General features: G+C 36.2%; 4 protein-coding genes across 4 annotated transcripts; all 4 read left to right on the top strand.

Moving 5' to 3' along the window:
* Nucleotides 1-1,572: 1,572 nt before the first annotated feature.
* On the top strand, nt 1,573-5,195 carry LOC111460950 (probable serine/threonine-protein kinase PBL25). Its single transcript, XM_023104331.1, has 5 exons — nt 1,573-1,708; nt 2,500-2,693; nt 2,808-2,997; nt 4,101-4,492; nt 4,738-5,195. The coding sequence occupies exons 1-5, from the start codon at nt 1,573-1,575 to the stop codon at nt 5,128-5,130; spliced, it is 1,305 nt and encodes a 434-aa protein (XP_022960099.1). The 3' UTR covers nt 5,131-5,195.
* An 835-nt stretch (nt 5,196-6,030) lies between these two features.
* Nucleotides 6,031-8,610, top strand: LOC111461215 (desumoylating isopeptidase 1-like). Its single transcript, XM_023104729.1, has 5 exons — nt 6,031-6,140; nt 6,474-6,566; nt 6,645-6,742; nt 7,611-7,927; nt 8,006-8,610. Exons 2-5 carry the CDS (start codon nt 6,558-6,560, stop codon nt 8,389-8,391), a joined length of 810 nt encoding a protein of 269 aa, XP_022960497.1. The 5' UTR covers nt 6,031-6,140; nt 6,474-6,557; the 3' UTR covers nt 8,392-8,610.
* A 979-nt stretch (nt 8,611-9,589) lies between these two features.
* LOC111461119 (E3 ubiquitin-protein ligase PRT1) lies at nt 9,590-15,094 on the top strand. Its single transcript, XM_023104606.1, has 7 exons — nt 9,590-9,901; nt 10,879-10,907; nt 10,992-11,171; nt 12,617-12,940; nt 13,114-13,317; nt 13,948-14,045; nt 14,420-15,094. Exons 1-7 carry the CDS (start codon nt 9,729-9,731, stop codon nt 14,810-14,812), a joined length of 1,401 nt encoding a protein of 466 aa, XP_022960374.1. The 5' UTR covers nt 9,590-9,728; the 3' UTR covers nt 14,813-15,094.
* A 993-nt stretch (nt 15,095-16,087) lies between these two features.
* LOC111460662 (cyclin-dependent kinase inhibitor 3-like) lies at nt 16,088-19,373 on the top strand. The gene is made up of 3 exons (XM_023103875.1): nt 16,088-16,566; nt 18,509-18,622; nt 18,811-19,373. The coding sequence occupies exons 1-3, from the start codon at nt 16,199-16,201 to the stop codon at nt 18,878-18,880; spliced, it is 552 nt and encodes a 183-aa protein (XP_022959643.1). The 5' UTR covers nt 16,088-16,198; the 3' UTR covers nt 18,881-19,373.
* The last annotated feature ends 631 nt before the right edge of the window (nt 19,374-20,004 follow it).

Here is a 20,004-nt window from a genome sequence, read left to right on the forward strand (position 1 = left end):
TGCATATATTCGTGATGATACTTTGGATTAAACTCATCATATCTTAGAGATTAAATCATATATTATACATATCTAAGAACCATTAAACAAATAAAAGCATATAATATACGAAAGATTAATATAAAATGTGACAAGTTTTGTAAAGATTAATGTAAAGCAGCACTGAGACAGAGCAGAGAGAGAGAGAGAGAGAGAGAGAGAGAGAGAGAGGACCCTTTTGTTTTTGTCTTCTTTTCTCAAACACATTTTCCAATAAAGTTGATATGAAATATGATACCAAACTCATTTTTGGTTTAATTTTTCAAATTTTGAGGGCACTTTTTATCATTATATTCTAGGTTTGGGGTTTATTTTTTATAATTAAAACTTCGAGTGCCTAATTTTTATATTTGTATTAGTTCGAGGGTTATTTAGTTAAAAAAAAATTGGACTCGGGTTGTACACGGTTCAATTACAGTATCGACTATAGTTTACGGGTATTTTTTTTAGTTCAGCAATATGTCTAGAGACATCCATAAGGCAGGGCGGGGACGGAGATGAGACTTCCTTATCTTTATCTTTATTCTCATCTCGGCCACCTATTTCATTCCCTACTCTCGCAAAAAAATTTATTTATTTTGACAAAAAATCATTGGATAATTTTTTTTTAATTTTTTATTTTTTAATATAATTTTTATTAAAAAAAATAATAAATTATCGACTTAATTTCTAGAAATTAAAATTTAATTCTTAAATAATTTTAAAAAATCGGGTTGCCAACGTTGCAAATCAAAGACAATAAGACATGCTTGTTGAATCACCGTCGGTCAACGCATGCCAAACGTTGACCTCCACAAAACGTGGAACCCCATGCTCTTTATATTATAAATAAATAAAAAAAACACCTCGACTAAATGCATTACGTAGCCATACATCACATAAATTTAATATAATCTTAAATTTAATAATGTTTGAATAATAGATGTCACGCTATTACCTTAAGAATTATTATGATACTCGTAATATTAACGTATGGTCATGTTATCTGTCTATCTTGCATTAGGGTAGGGTATTACATCTCGATAAAAACCTTGAAATTAAATCTTTGGATAATAAAAAGAACGAGAAGTACAAAAGTTATAAGATTTAAACTATAGTTCAACTAATTGACAGAAAGAATGATCTTTCAAACGATCTAAACGATAAGGGTTAAAATGAACGAAATGAAACTAAAATAAGTATGATAGTCAAACAAAACGGGAACATGACCCTAAAATGGCTCACACGTCGGAGTATGAGTTGTTTTATGGCAATCATTTGGTGTCTTTTTTTAACTCTTGTTTCCTCCAACCTTCGTGGAAACACCAAAAGAACAAAAATTATAAATTATTTTTCCTCCTTCTTAGCCCTTCTCTCCTTAACTTCCTCGTTCAAGCCTCGTTCTGGGTATCTGTGTCCCTTGCAGAGCCTGCAATTTGCAGTTCATCCATTGGTTGTAGGGGCCATTTGGTTTGATGTTGATACCCACAAGGGGTTTAAAAAGATGATGTTTTTATGGTTTTTGGAGATTGTGGGAGGAAGATTATTACGATAATGGGTTGCTTTTCATGTTTTTCATCTCACGGGAAAGCACCCAAAAGAAGAAAGAATTGTAGAAGGAAACAATCTGGTTCGTTGCATTCTCGCAGCCTTAAACCACAACAACAACATCATCCTTCTCCTCCTTCAGGTCATTTTTATTTCTTCTTTTGAATTCTCTTGTTAATTTTGAAATTTGTAAATCGGGTTGTGATACAGATTGAAAGTCTCGATGAGGATGAGGATGGAGAAGGCTTCCCAATTCGATTCCGTTCATGGAAATTGGATAGGAATAGAGTAATAGAGATTGAGAATCTCGTTAAGGATACAGATGGAAAAGGCGTCCCGACCCAACCCCATTTGTGGAAATAGGGTAATGATTGTAATTGGAATTCTTGACCGAGATGGAAAGACACGTCCTAAACCCAACCCCATTATCTTCCCATGACATAGGAACGATTAGAGGTCATATTATGTAAGATCCCACATTGGCTGGAGGGAGAAATGAAACATTTCTAATAAGCGTGTGAATGGTATTAGAGCTAGAGGTAGGCTTGGGTTGTTGCAAATGGTATCAGAGCTAGACACTGGGCTGTGTGCCAACGAGGACGCTGGCCCCTGTTGAGGATTATGGGGAGCGAGTCCCACATTGGCTAATTTAGGGAATAATCGTGGGTTTATAACTAAAGGAATATATCTCCATTGGTACGAGGCTTTTTGAGGAAGCACAAAGCAAAGCCACGAGAGCTTATGCTCGAAGTGGACAATATCATACCATTGTTGAGAGTCGTGATTCCTAATAGCCCCTAAGGAGGTGGATTGTGAGATCTTACATCAGTTGGAGAGGATAACGAAGCATTCCTTATAAGGGTGTGGAAACCTCTCCCGAGATCTTACATTCATTGAGCTTCTAAAAATGACTAAGTTTACATATATGTACAGAAAATACAAAAGGAAACCAAGTGCAAAATGAAGCAGAGAAAGAAAATGAGATTGGAGGAAAGAACAACATTGCAGCAAAAACCTTCACGTTCAGAGAGCTGGCCACTGCCACGAAGAATTTCCGCGAAGAGTGTCTGATCGGAGAGGGCGGGTTCGGGAGAGTTTACAAGGGCAAACTCGACAAAATTTCCCAGGTACCATATTCATCGTCCCGTCTCCCGTTTTCCTCGTTTGATAATCATTTTGTTTATCTTTAAGACGACGCGTTATAGATGAGTATAAGAGAGTGTAGTTTTGGCATGTCACAGGTTGTAGCAGTGAAGCAGCTTGATAGGAATGGACTGCAAGGGAATAGAGAGTTCCTTGTGGAGGTTTTGATGCTAAGCCTTTTACACCATAAGAACCTTGTCAATCTCATTGGGTATTGTGCAGATGGTGATCAAAGACTCTTGGTCTATGAGTATATGCCTTTGGGATCTCTAGAGGATCATCTACTTGGTAATAAACATATATAAAACCTAACCTTTCATACTTAGCTGTGTTTAATGGTGAGATCTCACGTTGGTTGGAGAGAGCAGCGGAGCAGCGAAACATTCCTTATAAGGGTGTAGAGACCTCTCCCTCGTAGATGTGTTTTAAAACTGTGAGGTTGATAATATTTGCTAGCGATAAGCTTCTGCTGTTACAAATGATATCAGAGCCAGTCATGGGGCGGTGTGTCTAGTGAGGACGCTGGCCCCAATGGGGTGGATTGTGAGATCCCACCTTGGTCGAAGAGAGGAACAAAGCATTTACTTATAAAGGTGTGGAAACCTCTCCCTATTAGACACGTTTTACAACCATGAGACTGACAACGATAAGTAACGAGCCAAAGTGGACAATATCTTCTAGTAGTAGGCTTGGGCTCTTACAAATGTTATCGGAGACAGTCGCTAGGTGGCGTCCCAACGAGGACGCTAGCCCCCAAAATGGTGGATTGTTAGATCCCACATGGTTGGAGGAGAAGGGAACGAAACATTCCTTATAAGGGTGTGGAAACCTGTCCCTCGTAGTTGCATTTTTAAAACTATGAGGTTGACAATATTTGCTAGCGGTGGGCTTGGGCTGTTATAAATGGTATCAGAGCCAGTCACGATGCGGTGTACCAGTGAGGACACTGGGCCCAATGGGGTAGATTGTGAGATCTCACATCAGTTGAAAAGGGGAACAAAGCATTTCTTTTAAAGGTGTTGAAACCTCTCCTTATTAGACGCGTTTTACAACCATGAGACTGACGGCGGTACGTAACGAGCCAAAGTGGATAATATCTCTCTAGCGGTAGGCTTGGGCTATTATAAATGGTATCAGAGACAGTCACTGAGTGACGTGCTAACAAGGATGCTGGCCCCCAAGAGGGTGGATTGTGAGATCCCACGTCGGTTGGGGAAGGAAACGAAACATTTCTTATAAGAGTGTGTAAACCTTTTCCTAACAGACACGTTTTAAAACCATAACGGGTTAAAGCGGATAATATCTGTTAGCAGTCGGCTTGAACTGTTACATTGATCTTCCATTATCGTTTCAAACAAATGACTCGAGCTGTGTTTAATGATTTGGCATAGACCTTCCAGCGGATAGGAAGGCATTAGATTGGGCAACAAGAATGAAAGTAGCATTGGGAGCAGCAAAAGGGCTAGAGTACTTGCACGACAAAGCCAACCCACCTGTGATATATAGAGATTTGAAAGCATCAAACATTCTACTGGACAATGATTTCAATGCAAAGCTGTCGGATTTCGGGCTCGCAAAGCTTGGGCCTGTCGGGGACAAGTCCCATGTTTCCTCCAGGGTTATGGGAACCTATGGATATTGTGCTCCCGAGTATCAAAGAACAGGCCAGCTCACTCTCAAATCAGATGTCTACAGCTTTGGCGTCGTCTTGTTGGAACTCATCACCGGCAAGAGAGTCATCGACGACACTCGTCCAGCTAACCAGCAAAACCTGGTCGCTTGGGTAAGCCATTGAATCGACATGATTAAAAAAAAACATTACATATGTTAAATGAACACGACTCTCCACAATGGTATGATATTGCCCACTTTGAGCATAAGCTCTCGTAGCTTTGGTTTGGGCTTCCCAAGAAGCCTCATACCAACAGAGATAGTATTATTTGATTATAAACTCGACAATTCCCTGAAATTAGCAGATGTGGACCATCCAACAACATAAACGAACATATTTCATTTTCATGCATGCAGGCATGCCCAATATTCAAGGAACCAACTAAATTCATGGACCTGGCCGATCCTCTTTTGGGTAGGGACTTCCCTGTGAAATCTCTAAACCAAGCCGTCGCGGTGGCTGCAATGTGCCTCCACGAGGAAGCGACGGTGCGACCATTGATCAGCGATGTCGTCACAGCTCTTAGCTTCTTGGGTGCAGAAGCCACGCACTCGTCGTCTTTGTCGTTGTCGTCGATCGATGATCCTTCATCGGTAGTATCTGATCAAAATTTGATCAACCAATCAAAATCCAACGACGAGGAAATAGCCGAGGCACGCCAGCGAGCAGTCGCCGAAGCCATCGAATGGGGTTCCTCCTCCAAGCAAAATGCCGCCGCCTCGCGCCGGGGAAGTTGTTCTTCCTTGTAAATTTGTTAAGAACAGATATGCACAGTGTGGTGTTGATTTTACATGTATAGTATTGGATTCTCCCCAATGTGACGATGAGATACAAAAACGGTAAAAGCGGGGTAGGGTAATTGTAGGATTAAGAATTCAAAGCTCTGACCTTTCGATCGAGATTATAATTATTTTAGCTAATGAAGTTACGTTTCGGTTGATGAACCATTACTCCTCGAGAACTTTTCAAGGGCCCAATTTTATAGTAATTGATAGTCGAGATTGATCCTACCAAGACGACTCTCATTCAATGTGAGAGACAGAAATAATTTCACGTCGAGTTGTAATGATCTTGTCGAATAGATTCTTCTAAAATAAAGTTCGAGATGACTTCTTAAAACACCTCGATAACTGATTCATGTTTATTTCCGAGCTCACCAATTGAGTTTTACCGTTCTTTTTGCGATTCTTATGATGTTAAAGAAATAAAACAAAAAGGGGTCGAAGGTGTAACGAGATTAAGAATTAAGATTATCTAGAAAAGAGTCGCAAAAAATTCTCACAACATAGAGATTCTTTAGACAAAGACGGTCAACGCTCGTTTCATATAAGATTATATATATAGCTCATTTTAAACAAAAACGAGCACTAATTAAGACTTATATATATAGATAATAAAATTTAAAGATATATATATTTTTAATAATTCAAGAATATTTAGTTTTTTATTTTTTATTTTATTTTAAAGTCAACGTAAAATTAGTATAAAATCAATTGGTATTGACTTTTCAAACGTAAAATTAGTATAATATTTAGTTTTTTAGTTTTTTAATAAATGTTGACTTTTCAAACGCTTGCCTTTCAAGGAAAGAAAGAACGGTGGAATGGTAGATTCTAGAAAGTCGTAGACAATTCCAATGGTCCAGTCGACTTTTCCAATAATATATGCGCTTCCAAGTTCTACCGAACAAATCATTCTTACGTTTTGCATTTTTTAGCCAAGACATCGCGCGCCTCTCTTCCGCGACCTTGCTTCTCAGGTTCGTCTTTCTCTCGCTTTTCGATCAATTTTGTTCTTCTTTTTTCGCATTTCATCTTTTGATTCGGAATATTTTTGGTGGATCTTTTACAATTGTTTCTAATTTTCCCTTCATTTGGGATTTTTTGAATTTGAATCGGAGTTGGGGCTTTTTTCAGCCATGGAATTCTCTAGAACGCATAATTATTCAATGGATCATAATGCAGATCTTTTCTTGTATTTGCCCTATATTTTGAATTGGAAGAAGCATATGACGTTAACGATAATTTTGAGTTTCCGGTTCTCTTGATAATGTTGGGAGAAATATATCTTGATGCGTTGGTGATTTGCGTAGGTTATCCGTCTCTTATTCCTGCTGATTTTGCTTCCTTGAGCAATTGAAGATAATAAGAATAACTGTTGATTAAACGCTGGAGTTATGGCTGAGGTAGTGAAGACTAACACCTTTAATTCATTTCAATTTGTGGCTTGTGTTGTTTGGAAGCTGATTATGGGTCTATTTCAGGAGGGTCAGAAAGTCACTTTGAATGTTTATGACTTGAGCCAAGGTCTAGCGCGGCAGCTGTCCACTGCCTTCCTTGGGAGACCCATCGAGGCCATATGGTAAGTCATTACGCCCTGTTCATTAGAAAGGGATAGCCTGATACCTTGAATGCTAATGATGGTTTGATAAGCATCTGGTTTTTCGCTTTTATGTTATTTGTTTTGTTAGCTAGTCAAATTTAAAGAACTAAATAGTAGTTCATACACACTTGTTCTTGGAATTTGGCTAAGAGTTCGAACTTTTCTTCGAGAACGGTTGAGTCCATAAAGAACTCGCAAGGGAACAAACAATTTTTTTTATGATATTCGTGAGTTTGTGAGCTAGTTTGCGCCAATACCGACTATTTTCATACGACAATTACCTGATCCCATTACATTTAGTTGCCGGAAAGAAGCACAATTTTCAACTTTGATTCTTGAAATCTTCACATTTTCAAATTTTTTTTTAATATTTGTGCGTTTCTGAGCTAGCTTGCACGGCTCGACTATTCTGTAAGACAACTACTTGATCCCATTACATTTAGTTGCTGGAAACAAGCACAATTTTCAACTTTGCTTCTTGAAACCTTCATGTTTTCAATTTTTTTTTTAATATTTGTGCGTTTCTGAGCTAGCTTGCACGAATCTCGACTATTCTTATAAGACAGCTACCTGATCCCATTACATTTAGTTGCCGGAAACAAGCACAATTTTCAACTTCGCTTCTTGAAACCTTCACGTTTTTGTGCAGTGCTTGAAGTTCTGGATCGGCAACTAGTTTTTTTGAAAAACTTAAAACTTTGTTGAGTTGTCTATGGTTGGCTCCATTGAACTTCTACTAATGCATGCTAGTAACATAGTTTAGGCTCTGGCACTTTATTTCTTCATGATCTTCATTTGATAATTGATAGAAACTTAGGTAGAAAATTATTTCCTATTCTTTTGGCAGGCACACAGGAGTTGTTGTGTATGGCAATGAATATTATTTTGGTGGAGGTATTCAACATGATCCTGCTGGAAGAACCCCGTATGGAAAACCGATTCGGACGATAGATTTAGGAACGACCCACGTTCCGAAGGACATTTTTGAGACGTACTTGCAGGAAATTAGTCCTCGGTACACAGCCGAAACCTATAGTCTACTCTCACACAACTGCAACAACTTCAGTAATGAAGTTGCACAATTTTTAGTTGGTGCTACCATTCCTGATTACATTCTTGACCTCCCCAACATAGTTATGAGCAGTCCCATGGGCGCCCTCATATGTAAGTAATTTTAAGTAACCATGCTTTGATCTCTTATTGGTGTTCGTGTTCGCTTAACAAATATCATTTCTCGTCCAGTGCCTATGATTCAGAACCTGGAAAATACATTGAAGGCAGGCGCAGTTCCAATGGCCCCGCAGTTCAATCCTACTTCAGTAGGTCGGTCAGTTCCAACAGCCAACGTCCCTAGATCATCACCGCTGGGGTCGGGGTCAAATAACAGTAGATCATCATCTGTTGCCAAGCCACTTGAGAAGACAATGGGTGCAGAGCCACAGAAATCAAAAGCAAATGGGAGTGCTGACCCACTTGGGGATGCTCGTAGCAAGGTGCAGGAAGAAATTGGCCGAGAATTTGCAGCGATCATGGCAACGGGGACTCTGCGTGCGAGCGAAGCGGCAGCATTGGCAACAAAGAGAGTGATGCAGAAGTATGGGCATGCTGCGGCCTTATCACAGGGCTAGCTAGCTAATCTAGTGCACATTTTCATTCATTTTCAATTGAAACGTTTACGGATGGATACGAGGTGTATTACTTTTGTGTGGGTTTTAAGATGACCCAACAGCATTCAAAACCATACGAGAATCCATATCATTCTGTTACTGGTAGTTGTAAAACAAACTTTCTTAGTCTGATACCAGTTTCTGGAGATAAAGATTTAGATCATTTCGATAATAATTCCATTTTTAGTTTTCTATGTTACAAAAAAAAAAAAAAAAGCTTGATTATTTAATTCATATAAGAAATGTGTTAAACAATTTTGCTGCCTAAAGGAAAATAATTATCCAAGTAATGCTATTAAAATTAAAATTTTAAATTTCATATGATTATTTAATTTTTAAAAATCCATTTGACGAATTTTTAATTTTTTAGAGATAAAATTTATGATCTTTTTTACACGTGAGTTTCCTTGTTTTTTTTTTTCCAAAATAATAATAATAATAATAAATAAACATAATTTTTAATACTTATTTTATAAATCTAGTATTTTCTTAAAATCGAGAATTTCATAGGGTTCATCACTTCGGTCTGTTAGACGAACACGTCTCTCCACAATAGTATGAAATTGTCTACTTTGAGCATAAGCTCTCATGGTTTGCTTTGGGCTTTCCCAAAAAAGTCTCATACCAACGAAGAGAATGTTCTTTGTTTATAAATCCATGATCATTCTCTAAATTAATGGATAGACTTTCATCATCCATGTTCATTTTTTAGAAATAAAACACTTTGTCCATTTCAACTATTGGACTCGAGATTTTTAAACTTTTATCTATGTCATATTTTTATGCGTTTATGGATTTAAAAGTTGACATTTTCATTATATTATAAAAAATTTATGGTATGTAATAAAAATATAAACCATAATTTTTTATTATTTAAAAAGATGAAATTAAATATTTTTTTTAATGAATTTTATATATTTATAATATTCTAATAATACCATGGGCGTAAGACATTTCCATAAAAATAGACACCTTGATATTTTGAGCACTTTAAAACGCCGAAAGATATATATATATATATATATTTTTTTTTGTTTGTCTTAATTTAAAAAATAAAATCTTAATTATGATATTATTATTAATTAATAATTGCCGTTAGCATAACTATAAGGCGTTGGCTTCACATCTCGTCATCTATCTTAAAAAATGGTAACGAAGGATCGACAATTATTTTGATTTTTGATTTTGATTTTGATTTTTGATTTTGATTTTGATTTTTGATTTTGGTTGGTAATCGAACAGTGCAATTACAGCCTGCTATTTGATTCTATTCCGTGAATCACAAATCCCCCATTTTCATGTTTCTATCTGTTCGCCGCCCTATCTTTTCTCTCCTCCGATTTTTTCCCCAGTTTTTCAGAAGATTCGTCTCTCTCCCCTTCTCCAGAACCTTGTCAATGGCTGATTCTAAGATGCTTGACGATGTGGACTCCGACGACATTCCTCACGCTTTCCTCTGCTGTGTCTGCTTGTGAGTTCTATTCCTCTATCTCTCTGTAAATATCTCTCTCTGTCTTTTGTTTTAGGGGGATTTAAATATGTTGGAATCATTTCTGATTGCTATTGTTTAATACTTGTTGCTTTATTTCAATTTGTTTGGCATGGAGTTTCCTATTCTAAGGATTAGGAATTTTGTTTTTGTTCTATCGGTGCTTCATGTTTGCAGATATGCATGTGCGTGCCCTGCATTGTTGAGATGTTCTATAGATGAGATTAGGAATTAGAATAATCAGTTATTGTCAATGGCGTCCCGGAATTTGCCCTAGTTTTTTGTGATTTGAATTGGTAGTCGTTTTTAATGGCTGGAGGACTGAACTTGGCCAACGTAAATGGTAAAGAACCGATTTCCGGTGAGATGGCCTCATCTCGCCATCTTACTGCCTTGCGTATTCCAGAACCGATGGCTATTTATTGGTTTGGGTTGGGGACCCGCTATAAACCCATATGTCATGGTTAAGATATAGAGTTACATGGTTAAGATATATAGTTCCTGAAGGTTTTCATACGAAGGCTATTCTTCTCTATAAAATCGTGCATACAAAAAGTTCCAGTTTGGGAAGCCTTTCCTCCTTTGGCCCAAAAGCTACCCAGGTGGGTTGATATCTTGCATAATTGGACGAAATGCACTAGTCGTTGCCTTTTCATTTTTATGCATTTTGTCTAGAGGTCAATAGTGAGGAAGACGAGAGATTACCAACCCTCTTTAATAGGTTGGGAGCTCTTCTAGTCCCTTAGGCCAAGCCCAGCAAAGATTGAACCAACCCAAAAAGTATTTTCAATTTTTTGGCCAAGCCTAGAAAAGATTGAAGCATATAAGCAATCTATCCCAACAAGAAGCAAACGATCAGAGGAAAAAAAGATGCAGTCTATCCTTTGTTGTTACTACTATTTGTTTTTATAAGTTTCTTCTTACATGTGTGGCTGATTTAAGTTGGTTGTGAATTGCAGGGATCTTCTCTACAAGCCAATAGTGCTCTGTGAGTATAATTAAATGCTTGCCATAATTTTCCTTTTTTGAGAGTTGCCATCTGTTTGTTAATTTTTGGTTTCTTCTATTTCAGCTTGTGGTCATATTTCATGTTTTTGGTGTGTGCACAAATCCATGAATGGTTTTCGTGAGTCCCACTGTCCAATTTGTAGGCGTCCATATTATCACTTTCCAACCATCTGTGAGATGCTTCACCTATTGATCCTGAAGATGTACCCTATGGCGTATAAGAGAAGGCAAAATCAAACACTAGGTGAGCTTTCTATTTTCTGCTGTTATCACTGTGTAATAATATCTTCAATAGCTGCAATCATGGCTGTTAAAAACAAACAGCCATGATTTGCCAATATAATTTTTCGACTACTTGAGAATGATTTATATGTTTTAGTCGTATGATCAATTGCACAAAAGTCTATAGTCCAAGAGTTAACCTAACTTATCTCTGAAGGGTTTATACAAAAAGTGAATGAAAACTTACTTAAGATTGTCAATGCACTGGAACTTGATGGTTTGTCGAGGGGTGTCCAAGAACACTTTCAATCTCTCAATTTCTTCATCATTGAATCCACTAGTCTCCACAATTGGTTGTTTTGTTTTTGATTTGGACTCCTCTACCATGTATGCTCGTGCGTTCAACATTTCTCCCTTGTTTCCTAAACCATGATTTTGTGAGCTTCTCCGATTTCTCCATTCACAACTGGGAGGCTTTTCGTTCAACTTCTAATAACTCTTCTTCGTGTGTCGCAGTTTTTTGCAACAAGTACACATTTCTTTGTTACTCTCCATTGGTTTTCTTTTCTGTTGTTTCTATCTTTCTCTACAGCAAAGGCCGATGCCATATAAAATTGGATTGTTTGTCAAGCATAAGGCTCCATCAGCTCTCTTATGTTTGAATAAGGGAAATTGTTTCTTTTAGGGAGGATGTTTTCTCTCTTTTGATGATTTGTAGACATACTTGGTCGAACTCGTTGTTGAGACCTGGTAAAAAATCATAGACACGATCTGCTTTCAATAAATTTCTTCAGAATTAAGTAGAGACCTGGTAAAAATTCATAGACATGATCTGTTTCGATAAATTTCTTCAGAATTAAGATATATGTAGTACAATTCATCTCGAATATCCTATAATAATTGAGTTCTGGCCACAATGTTTGTAAGATATTGACATATTCAATGACAAATTTTCCTTCTTGCTTCATGGCTTTGGTCATGATCTTCATTCATAGATTTGAGCAGCATTTCTATCCATGGCGTAAATGCGATGAATGAAATCTCATATGGAAAAACACAAATATAAATAAATCCCTAGATGTTAGGTGTACAAATACATTTGAGAGGTCAACTACTTCCCCTATTTAGTGGGATTACACAAATATCTCTCAGCTTAAGGTTAGGAATTACACAAATATTGGTCATTCCTTCAACATTTATTATGTTCCATATTGAAAAAAATAATTTAAAACACAAATGATTCATTACTTTATGCATTTGATGTTTATGTTGAAATTCAAGTGAATCTCATATATATTATTTAATAAGTGGAACTATATTCGTGCAAATATAATTTCCTTAATGCAAATGAATAATGGTTCATGGCTGATTTTTCTAGTTTTTGGGCAGAGATATTTTTATCTTTTAGTTCTCTTCTGTACCATTCTCTTTTTACTGTTTTATTCATTTAAATTATTCCATTTTCAGAAGAGGAAAGGAAACTTGGCCTGTTCTCTCCACAATATGATTCCCTTGCATGTGGCTCCCGAGCTGGTGAAAAGATTGAACACCTAGAAGATTCTGCTAATGGTGAGATGAATGCAAATACAAAAAATGACAACGTTGTTGCTGAATTAATATTAGAAGAAAATTCTGAAGTTGTTCGATCTGCTTCGGTTGAAATCCTCAATTCTCTTGGAGATCTTCACGGTCAAAATACTCAAAACCAGGAGACGGTTACAGTTGCCGATGTGCTTTGTCGAGCATGCACCCAATTGCTCCTCCGTCCAGTGGTTCTTAACTGTGGTCATGGTATATATAATCTCTTTTCATCCCCTTGTGGGCCTGCATTTTTTTCTATCCTCAATTATATACTAAAAGTAATATTTAAAATATCAGGGGTATTTCAAATTTAATACCATTCCCAAAATATCTTGACTTCAATGCCAGAAAGGTTGCAATAGAACTTATTTTTATGTTTACAGCATTTTGTGAGAGTTGTATCAACTTGCGAGTTGAGACACTTGAGTGTCAAGTTTGCCAGTCTTTGCAACCAAGGGGATTTCCAAATGTCTGTTTGGAGCTTGATCAGTTTTTGAAGGAACAACTTCCTGAAGAATATAAGCTTCGAAGTGACTCAGTTCAGCTTAAACTAGCCGAAACTTTCAAGCATGAGAGTCCAACTTCCTGTACGTTTATTTACACTTGCTTAATTTATCAGCTTCAATATTATAGCATTTGTGATCTTAGATTAGTCCATTTGTTGTGCTTGTAGTGCGTGCTTTTCATTTCATGCTACTTCTCTTTTTTGTTTCTTCATTTCTAGTTCATGTATTTTTCGCACTTGCGTTCATGCTCAACTTGTGCTGAATGAAGGTAGTTTAGTTGTCCAAACTATATATGTGTTCGAGCTTGTAGGAAAATTGCTTTGTGAATTGTTTGAGTAGGATGCCTTATCCAATGCATACTATGCCTTAACATGGACTGTCGTAAGAGCTGGAATAGATAGACCATCTAAAATTTCCGGTATGTCTATATGATCATTGAAGTGATGCAATTTTCTTTATTTCAATGTTTACCTGTCTATATGATCAGGAAAACAAAACTTTGTACACATATAGGGATAGAAAATGATGGTGTAATTTACAATCTTGTTCTTCTTCAATCCTTCGGATCAGTGTAGAAATGTACTTCTAATGCTTGATGGCATATTGTTGCTCTACAATATTGAAAATGATTCATCAAGGTATTCTCATTAATACAAAATTAGTCTGTATAATATCAGTTTGCTTTATTTTAAGTTTATTATTTGCTTCCAGGTTCCAGTGAAGAAGGGGGTAAGAAGGGACAGGGTCTACCAAGATGGGACGAAGTTGCTTCTAAAGTGCATCCTGCTGTTGGATGCGATTCGTGTGGGGTAATTTCCTTTTATTTTTATCATTCCTCTCATACTATTTGAGATCTTTGTTGCTGAACTATAAAAGATATAACCAAACAGCGAGTTAGAATAATATTGAAACATAAAAGATAGAAAAACTGCAATATAACTTCAAGTATTCAACGCACGTGGAACCTCCCTCTTCTTGAACACTCAAACTCAAGCCTAAACTTACTAAAAACTGTCTTCGTTCATTTCATCCCACTCCATCTCATTATAACAAACTCTTTGGTTTGTGGCCGATGCTATGTATAAGAGTAAGTTTATGGTATCTTATTGAGTACAAATAAGGATATTTATTCAAGAAAGAAATCATTTGGTTAGTGATAGTACTCTCTTATTGTACACTGCAGATGTATCCCATCATTGGTGATAGATACAAGTGCGAGGATTGTTTCGAGGAAGTAGGTTTTGACCTCTGTGGCGAATGCTATAATACACGTTCGAAGCGTCCCGGTCGGTTCAACCAACAACATAGACCAGAGCACAAGTTTAAGCTTGTACTTCCTACAATGTTTTCAACTATGAGGTCGAGGATAGTGACAGAAATAATGTTAGAGGAAGGTTCTACAACCTTTATTATTGCTAATGATGAAGGTTCAGAAAGCTCAGAGGACATTGGCGCTATTCTCGAACTATCTAGCGATGCTCGTGAGAGCGAAGAGGACAATTCTGATGTCGATGTTAGAACTCAGACAAACTCCAATGACAGTAGAACTGATCAAAATATGTCTCGACCTACCTAAAATGTCGAAATCTATAGAAGACTCTGGTTCTTGGAATGATCTCTTACTCTGGTGTCTAGATGGTCTATAAACTGAAATTTGTATGTTTGTTCCCATGCCGAATAAAAAGAATAGGCGTTAAAAACTTCTCATCTTTGTACAGAATAGGCGTTAAAAGGATCCCTTATCTTCAATTTTCAGCTGCTGCTTCTTCAATATGTACAGACAGTGGACAGGCGCCTGGGGCTGGTTTCTTGTTAAATAGCAACACCAAACTTCTGGTATGTATGCTGCGTTCATTCATATGACATTTTCTGACCAAACTTCGAGTAATATTTTCTTTTTAGTTCAACCTGTGTGGGTAATCTCGATCGAAAGAAAATGTTTTAACGAGTTGAGTTATGCTCAAGTTAGCCTCATCTCGATTAGGAGGATACGTCTTACGAGTTAAGCTATGAACTATGATGATTATATTGTTGAATAAAATATAATTGTTTGATTATACAAAATTAATGGTGAAATGAGGTTCATAAATATAAAATTTTATAAAGTGTAAATGTTGGCATATTAGTAAATATAATACATTAAGAGAGAATTGGAGGGAAAATTATGAGGAGCTTGACCTTTTGTATTTTGCATAGGTTTGTGTGATGAATGACTACAAACTTTGGTACATTTTAAAGCCCTAAATTTAGCTAAAAGCCTTTTTTTTTTTTAATTTTTTAAATATACTTCATATAGTTTAATTGATTAAAATAATAAATCATATGACTTATTTTTTAAAATTAAAATAATATTACAAATTTTAAATAAGAAAAGTAAGCTTTGTTGTCAGGAATGAAGATAAATTGGATTACTAACTAAGACCTCTAAATACTCGCTTTTCTCGGTTCGTTCCCCATTACTAAGGGGATCTTTGTAAGTGATATGCTTAAACTCAGCGGGTAGTCTCGCCTGACCTGGGGTCGCATCGAGAACATCGTCTTTCAAATGGTTAACATAAGATTCCTCCCTCGCTCATAAAGAGGAGGCACACAAGCTGAGGTCGAGACGCAGTACCGAGGTTGAATCAACCACCGTAATGTCACGACAACAGATGCCAAGGACTCAATTTTAAGCCATGGATGGGGTAAAATTGTAATAATATAAGTCGATTTAATATATATATATATATATATATATATATATATATATAGAAAATACATGAAAAGAGAAAAATAGAAAAGAAAATTGTATATGATTGTTTTGTTTGTCCGTTTTCCCTCCCCCGCCCACTTTCTTCTTCTTCCTCTCTTCCCTCTTCTTTTTTCCCTTACAAATTTTCAATTCCTCTTCTTCTCTCTCGCTCTAAAACCTCTCTCATCTTCTCATTCTCTGAAACCTCAAAGCTCTGAATCCTATGACAAAATGGGCAAGTACATGAACAAATCCAAGATCGCCGCCGATATCACAGTCATGGAGGTCTTCTCACAGCCCACCACGACCACTGTCCGCACCAGAGCCGCTTCCAAATCCCTCGCATTGCAGAAACTGCAGAAATCCTCCCTTCCAGACGCCATTCCCGACCTCTCCTTCTCCTATCTCCAGCTCCGCACCCGCCGCCTCGATAAAACCAACAGGTCCATTGGGGCTTCCGCCAAACAGACATCAAAACCTAAGAAGTCTGCTCGCAGTTCCAGTTCCTCCGTGAAAACGACCTCTAATTTGGACTGTGAGAGCCAGATTGTTGGCTTTGAATCTCAGGCTCAGAATTTGGAGTTCAAAATCTCAAGAAGGTACATTTCTGTTCTGCTGCTTCAATCGTGATTCTGAAATTAGTTTAGAGAATTAGTTTTTTTTTTTTTTAAAAAAATTTGGCGAAGATTTCAAAAGTCTTTTTGAAGAAGTAAAACATACTAAAGAAAACACATATATATGTATATGCAGATACAGTAGTGTTCAAAACATGCCCTAAAACTTTTTGAACTTTCTTCTTCATAAACTTAGGCCTCTCTTTTACCCTCTAGCGGTTCGTGGATTATTTATATTCTTTCACATAATTTAATCTTACATGTATCCAAACATTGGAAACTCTTCCTGTCTATTGATTTTGAATTCTGTTCTTGCTGGGATCAATAATTTAATATGTTTGGGCTGTAGAGCTACCAATTGCATTTATTTTCTGCCATACGTTATTCAAAATTTTCTCTGCCGTAATTTTTGCTTTACATTGGTTTATTGTCCTTTTGCATATGGAAGCTTCAAAAATTTTGGTAAACCACTCTGTTGCTTTGCAGTTCCTTGCCGAAAGATGTTTTGTTTTTAGTTTACATAAATTTAAATCTTCCTTGATTACTCATTCAAATTATGATAGATTTGGTATGTTCTGTGTATCATAATTTTTAGAAATAGAAAACCAGAAACAAAAACTTCGTCAGTTGTCAATTGGGTCTTTAATATTTTGCTTGATTTTGTTGTCCACAGTGCTAGGGAGAATTTAAATATCATTTGAGTCTTTTCCTCCTCCAATACTAAAATACTTTAGCCAATATAAACTAAACTATTAAGGTACCTACTCCTTTATTTAACGTCAAAGGTTCAAATATTCCCATTTCTAACTATTTTGTACTACAATTACAAAGAAAGTTCTAATTATGTATTTGCCACAATAGATTCGGAGAAGCAAAAACATATTAATAGATAAGAACATAATACAGCCAATTTCCAAAAAAAAAAAAAAAAGAAAGTAAAGTAGCTTGATACCTTAAATCGATCAAGACATCATAATTTAGATAAATCATCTTACCTATTTTTCCTGAACCCTTCTTTTTTCCTTTCTTTATCATGATATTAGTTGAAAAGAGATTCAATTTAGAAGTTTTATGATATTGTGTTATTAGAAACAATTATTTGGTATTCAGAAAATCCATAAAGTCAATGACGTTATATTCATTTGCAATGACATATCATTTTCACGGGGCCTAGATATGTCCCGGAACATGTATCATGGGATGCCTCTGTGTTGATGATGCTTTCTCTAGCTAACAAGCAGTTATTACAACTTTTTCTTTTGGTATTCTGCTGCTGCCAGTTGACACTGATTTTGTCCTATTAGATTCATTGCTTCTTTGCCACTAACTTTATGTTTTTTTATTTATTTTTACTCTGTATATCTAAGAGCTAGCATGAATGAGGAATGTATATACAGGCCCCTTGGTGATAATTTTAACTTCGGTTTTTCTTTTTCTTTTATTTACTACTGTTTTAGCTTTTAAAAAAAGTAAGATTATTTATTGTAGTTGTTTATTTTATTTTGGTTTGAGTATTAAATTACCAAGTTAGTGTCTTTTGTTTGTGTGAATTTCAGTCCTTTCAATTTGGTCTTATGATTTGGTTAAATCTCTCAAAAGCCTTTGGCATTACTACAAAAAAAAATGTTTTGATGGTAATAGTCATGGGCATTTTTGAAAGACACCTAAATTTTATGGACCAAATTGAAAGTTTTAAAGCTAGAGAGATCAAATTGAAATCAAACAGACTAAAACAATTATTCTACCTTTTATGTTTTACTTCATAAAAAATGTGGCTAGAATTTTAACAATGTTTTCCAAAAGTAAATTTGAGTCAAATGGATCACAAGCATAGATGGTTATTATTTAAGAACAAAAAACTCTTATGAACACGGGCCTTCATTGTTCGTGGATTTAAAATGATATTGAATTTCTTTGTACTGTACAGGGGTGCAAGTGAAAGCACGGCGGACAACCTGCAAAGAACCATCACACCAGCACAAGAGATTGAGGAGTTCTTTGCCACTGCAGAGCACCAGCAACGGAGATCATTTATTGACAAGTATTTATTCTGCTCAAAATACTTCCTCTATAACCATTAAAGTTTTTGACTTTACATAATCTAAAACTGAGATGCTCTTCCCTGTTTAGTGTTAGTATTGAGAATACGATAGATGCGAGCAGAGTGGAAGCATTTTGATGGTTGTGGAAAAACTTTCTTACAAGCCCCCCCTGAATGATTGTGTATAGGTACAATTATGATATTGTAAACGACAAGCCTCTCGATGGACGATACGAATGGGTGGAACTGATGCCTTGAGCTTCTCGAGAAAGGCGGGAGGCCATTGCCAAGGAAGTGGAGGGAAGAGGGAAGAGGGAAGAGGGAAGATTGAAGACAGCCCCAGCTGGGAAGAGGTATGATGATATACTACCAAACTATCTGTTGTGTGTGTGTGGAGAGAGGCTGGAAAATTTGCAGAGATGAGTATGAAAAAGGCAGTGTCCTTTGTGGAAAAAGTAGGAGTGAACGCAAAGGGTGGGGGGGTCCTTGGGAAGCCCACACTGCTCACCTGCTATCTATAGGGTCCCATGGGGTCTGTTCTCAGCTCTGCCTTTTTAACTTTCCTCTTTTGCCTGTTTTCTTTTTCTTTTTTTTTTTTTAAATTTTTGAAAAGGAAAAAAAGAGCCTGAGATGTTGCGTGTTGATTGCATAGGATGCCAGTCTGAAGTAGTTCCTTTTTTTTATCTCATCTATCTTTCAACAACATTTCATTTTCAGATGTAATGTTTATCTTTCACATTTTCCCCTCTTCTCGCTCTCATCATACTCTCTCTTTAATTCACTCTCTCCTCTCTGTTTGTGGACGTGTTTTCAGGAACTCCGATCCTTTACGATGATATTATATTGTTCACTTTGAGCATAAACTCTCGTGACAATGATATTATATTATTCACTTTGAGCATAAGCCTTCGTAATGATGATATTATATCATCCACTTTGAGTGTAAGCTCTCGTGGCTTTCGTTTTTGTTTCCCCAGAATATTTTGTATGTGGGACTCTAATTTTTAAATATTTATCTTTTTAATTTTTAAAGCAAAAATGAGGCATTAAAATTAAGGCAGTAGGAATAGGGATTTTTTTTTTTTTAAATGCCATGTTAGGCTAAAAAATTAGAGAAGAGAAAAAGTTTTTTCTTTTTCGAATTAAAAGCACTTTTAAGAGAGCATTTAATTAATTTTCTTTCTAAAAGCACTTATTTTAAAAAAAACATCTTTTTGGCAACCATTTATTTAATTAAAGGTATTAGTTGCTTTAATATACTCCAATTTTAATTCAAAAAAAGTATAAATATATATGTATATATTATAAAGAATTTAAAAGGAGAAAAAACAAAAATGAAAGCAATAAGATATAAAAGGACAAAAGGGCAAATAATGAAAAAA

This window comes from Cucurbita moschata, unplaced genomic scaffold, assembly GCF_002738365.1.
Source record: "Cucurbita moschata cultivar Rifu unplaced genomic scaffold, Cmos_1.0 Cmo_Scf00024, whole genome shotgun sequence".
Lineage (NCBI taxonomy): Eukaryota > Viridiplantae > Streptophyta > Magnoliopsida > Cucurbitales > Cucurbitaceae > Cucurbita > Cucurbita moschata.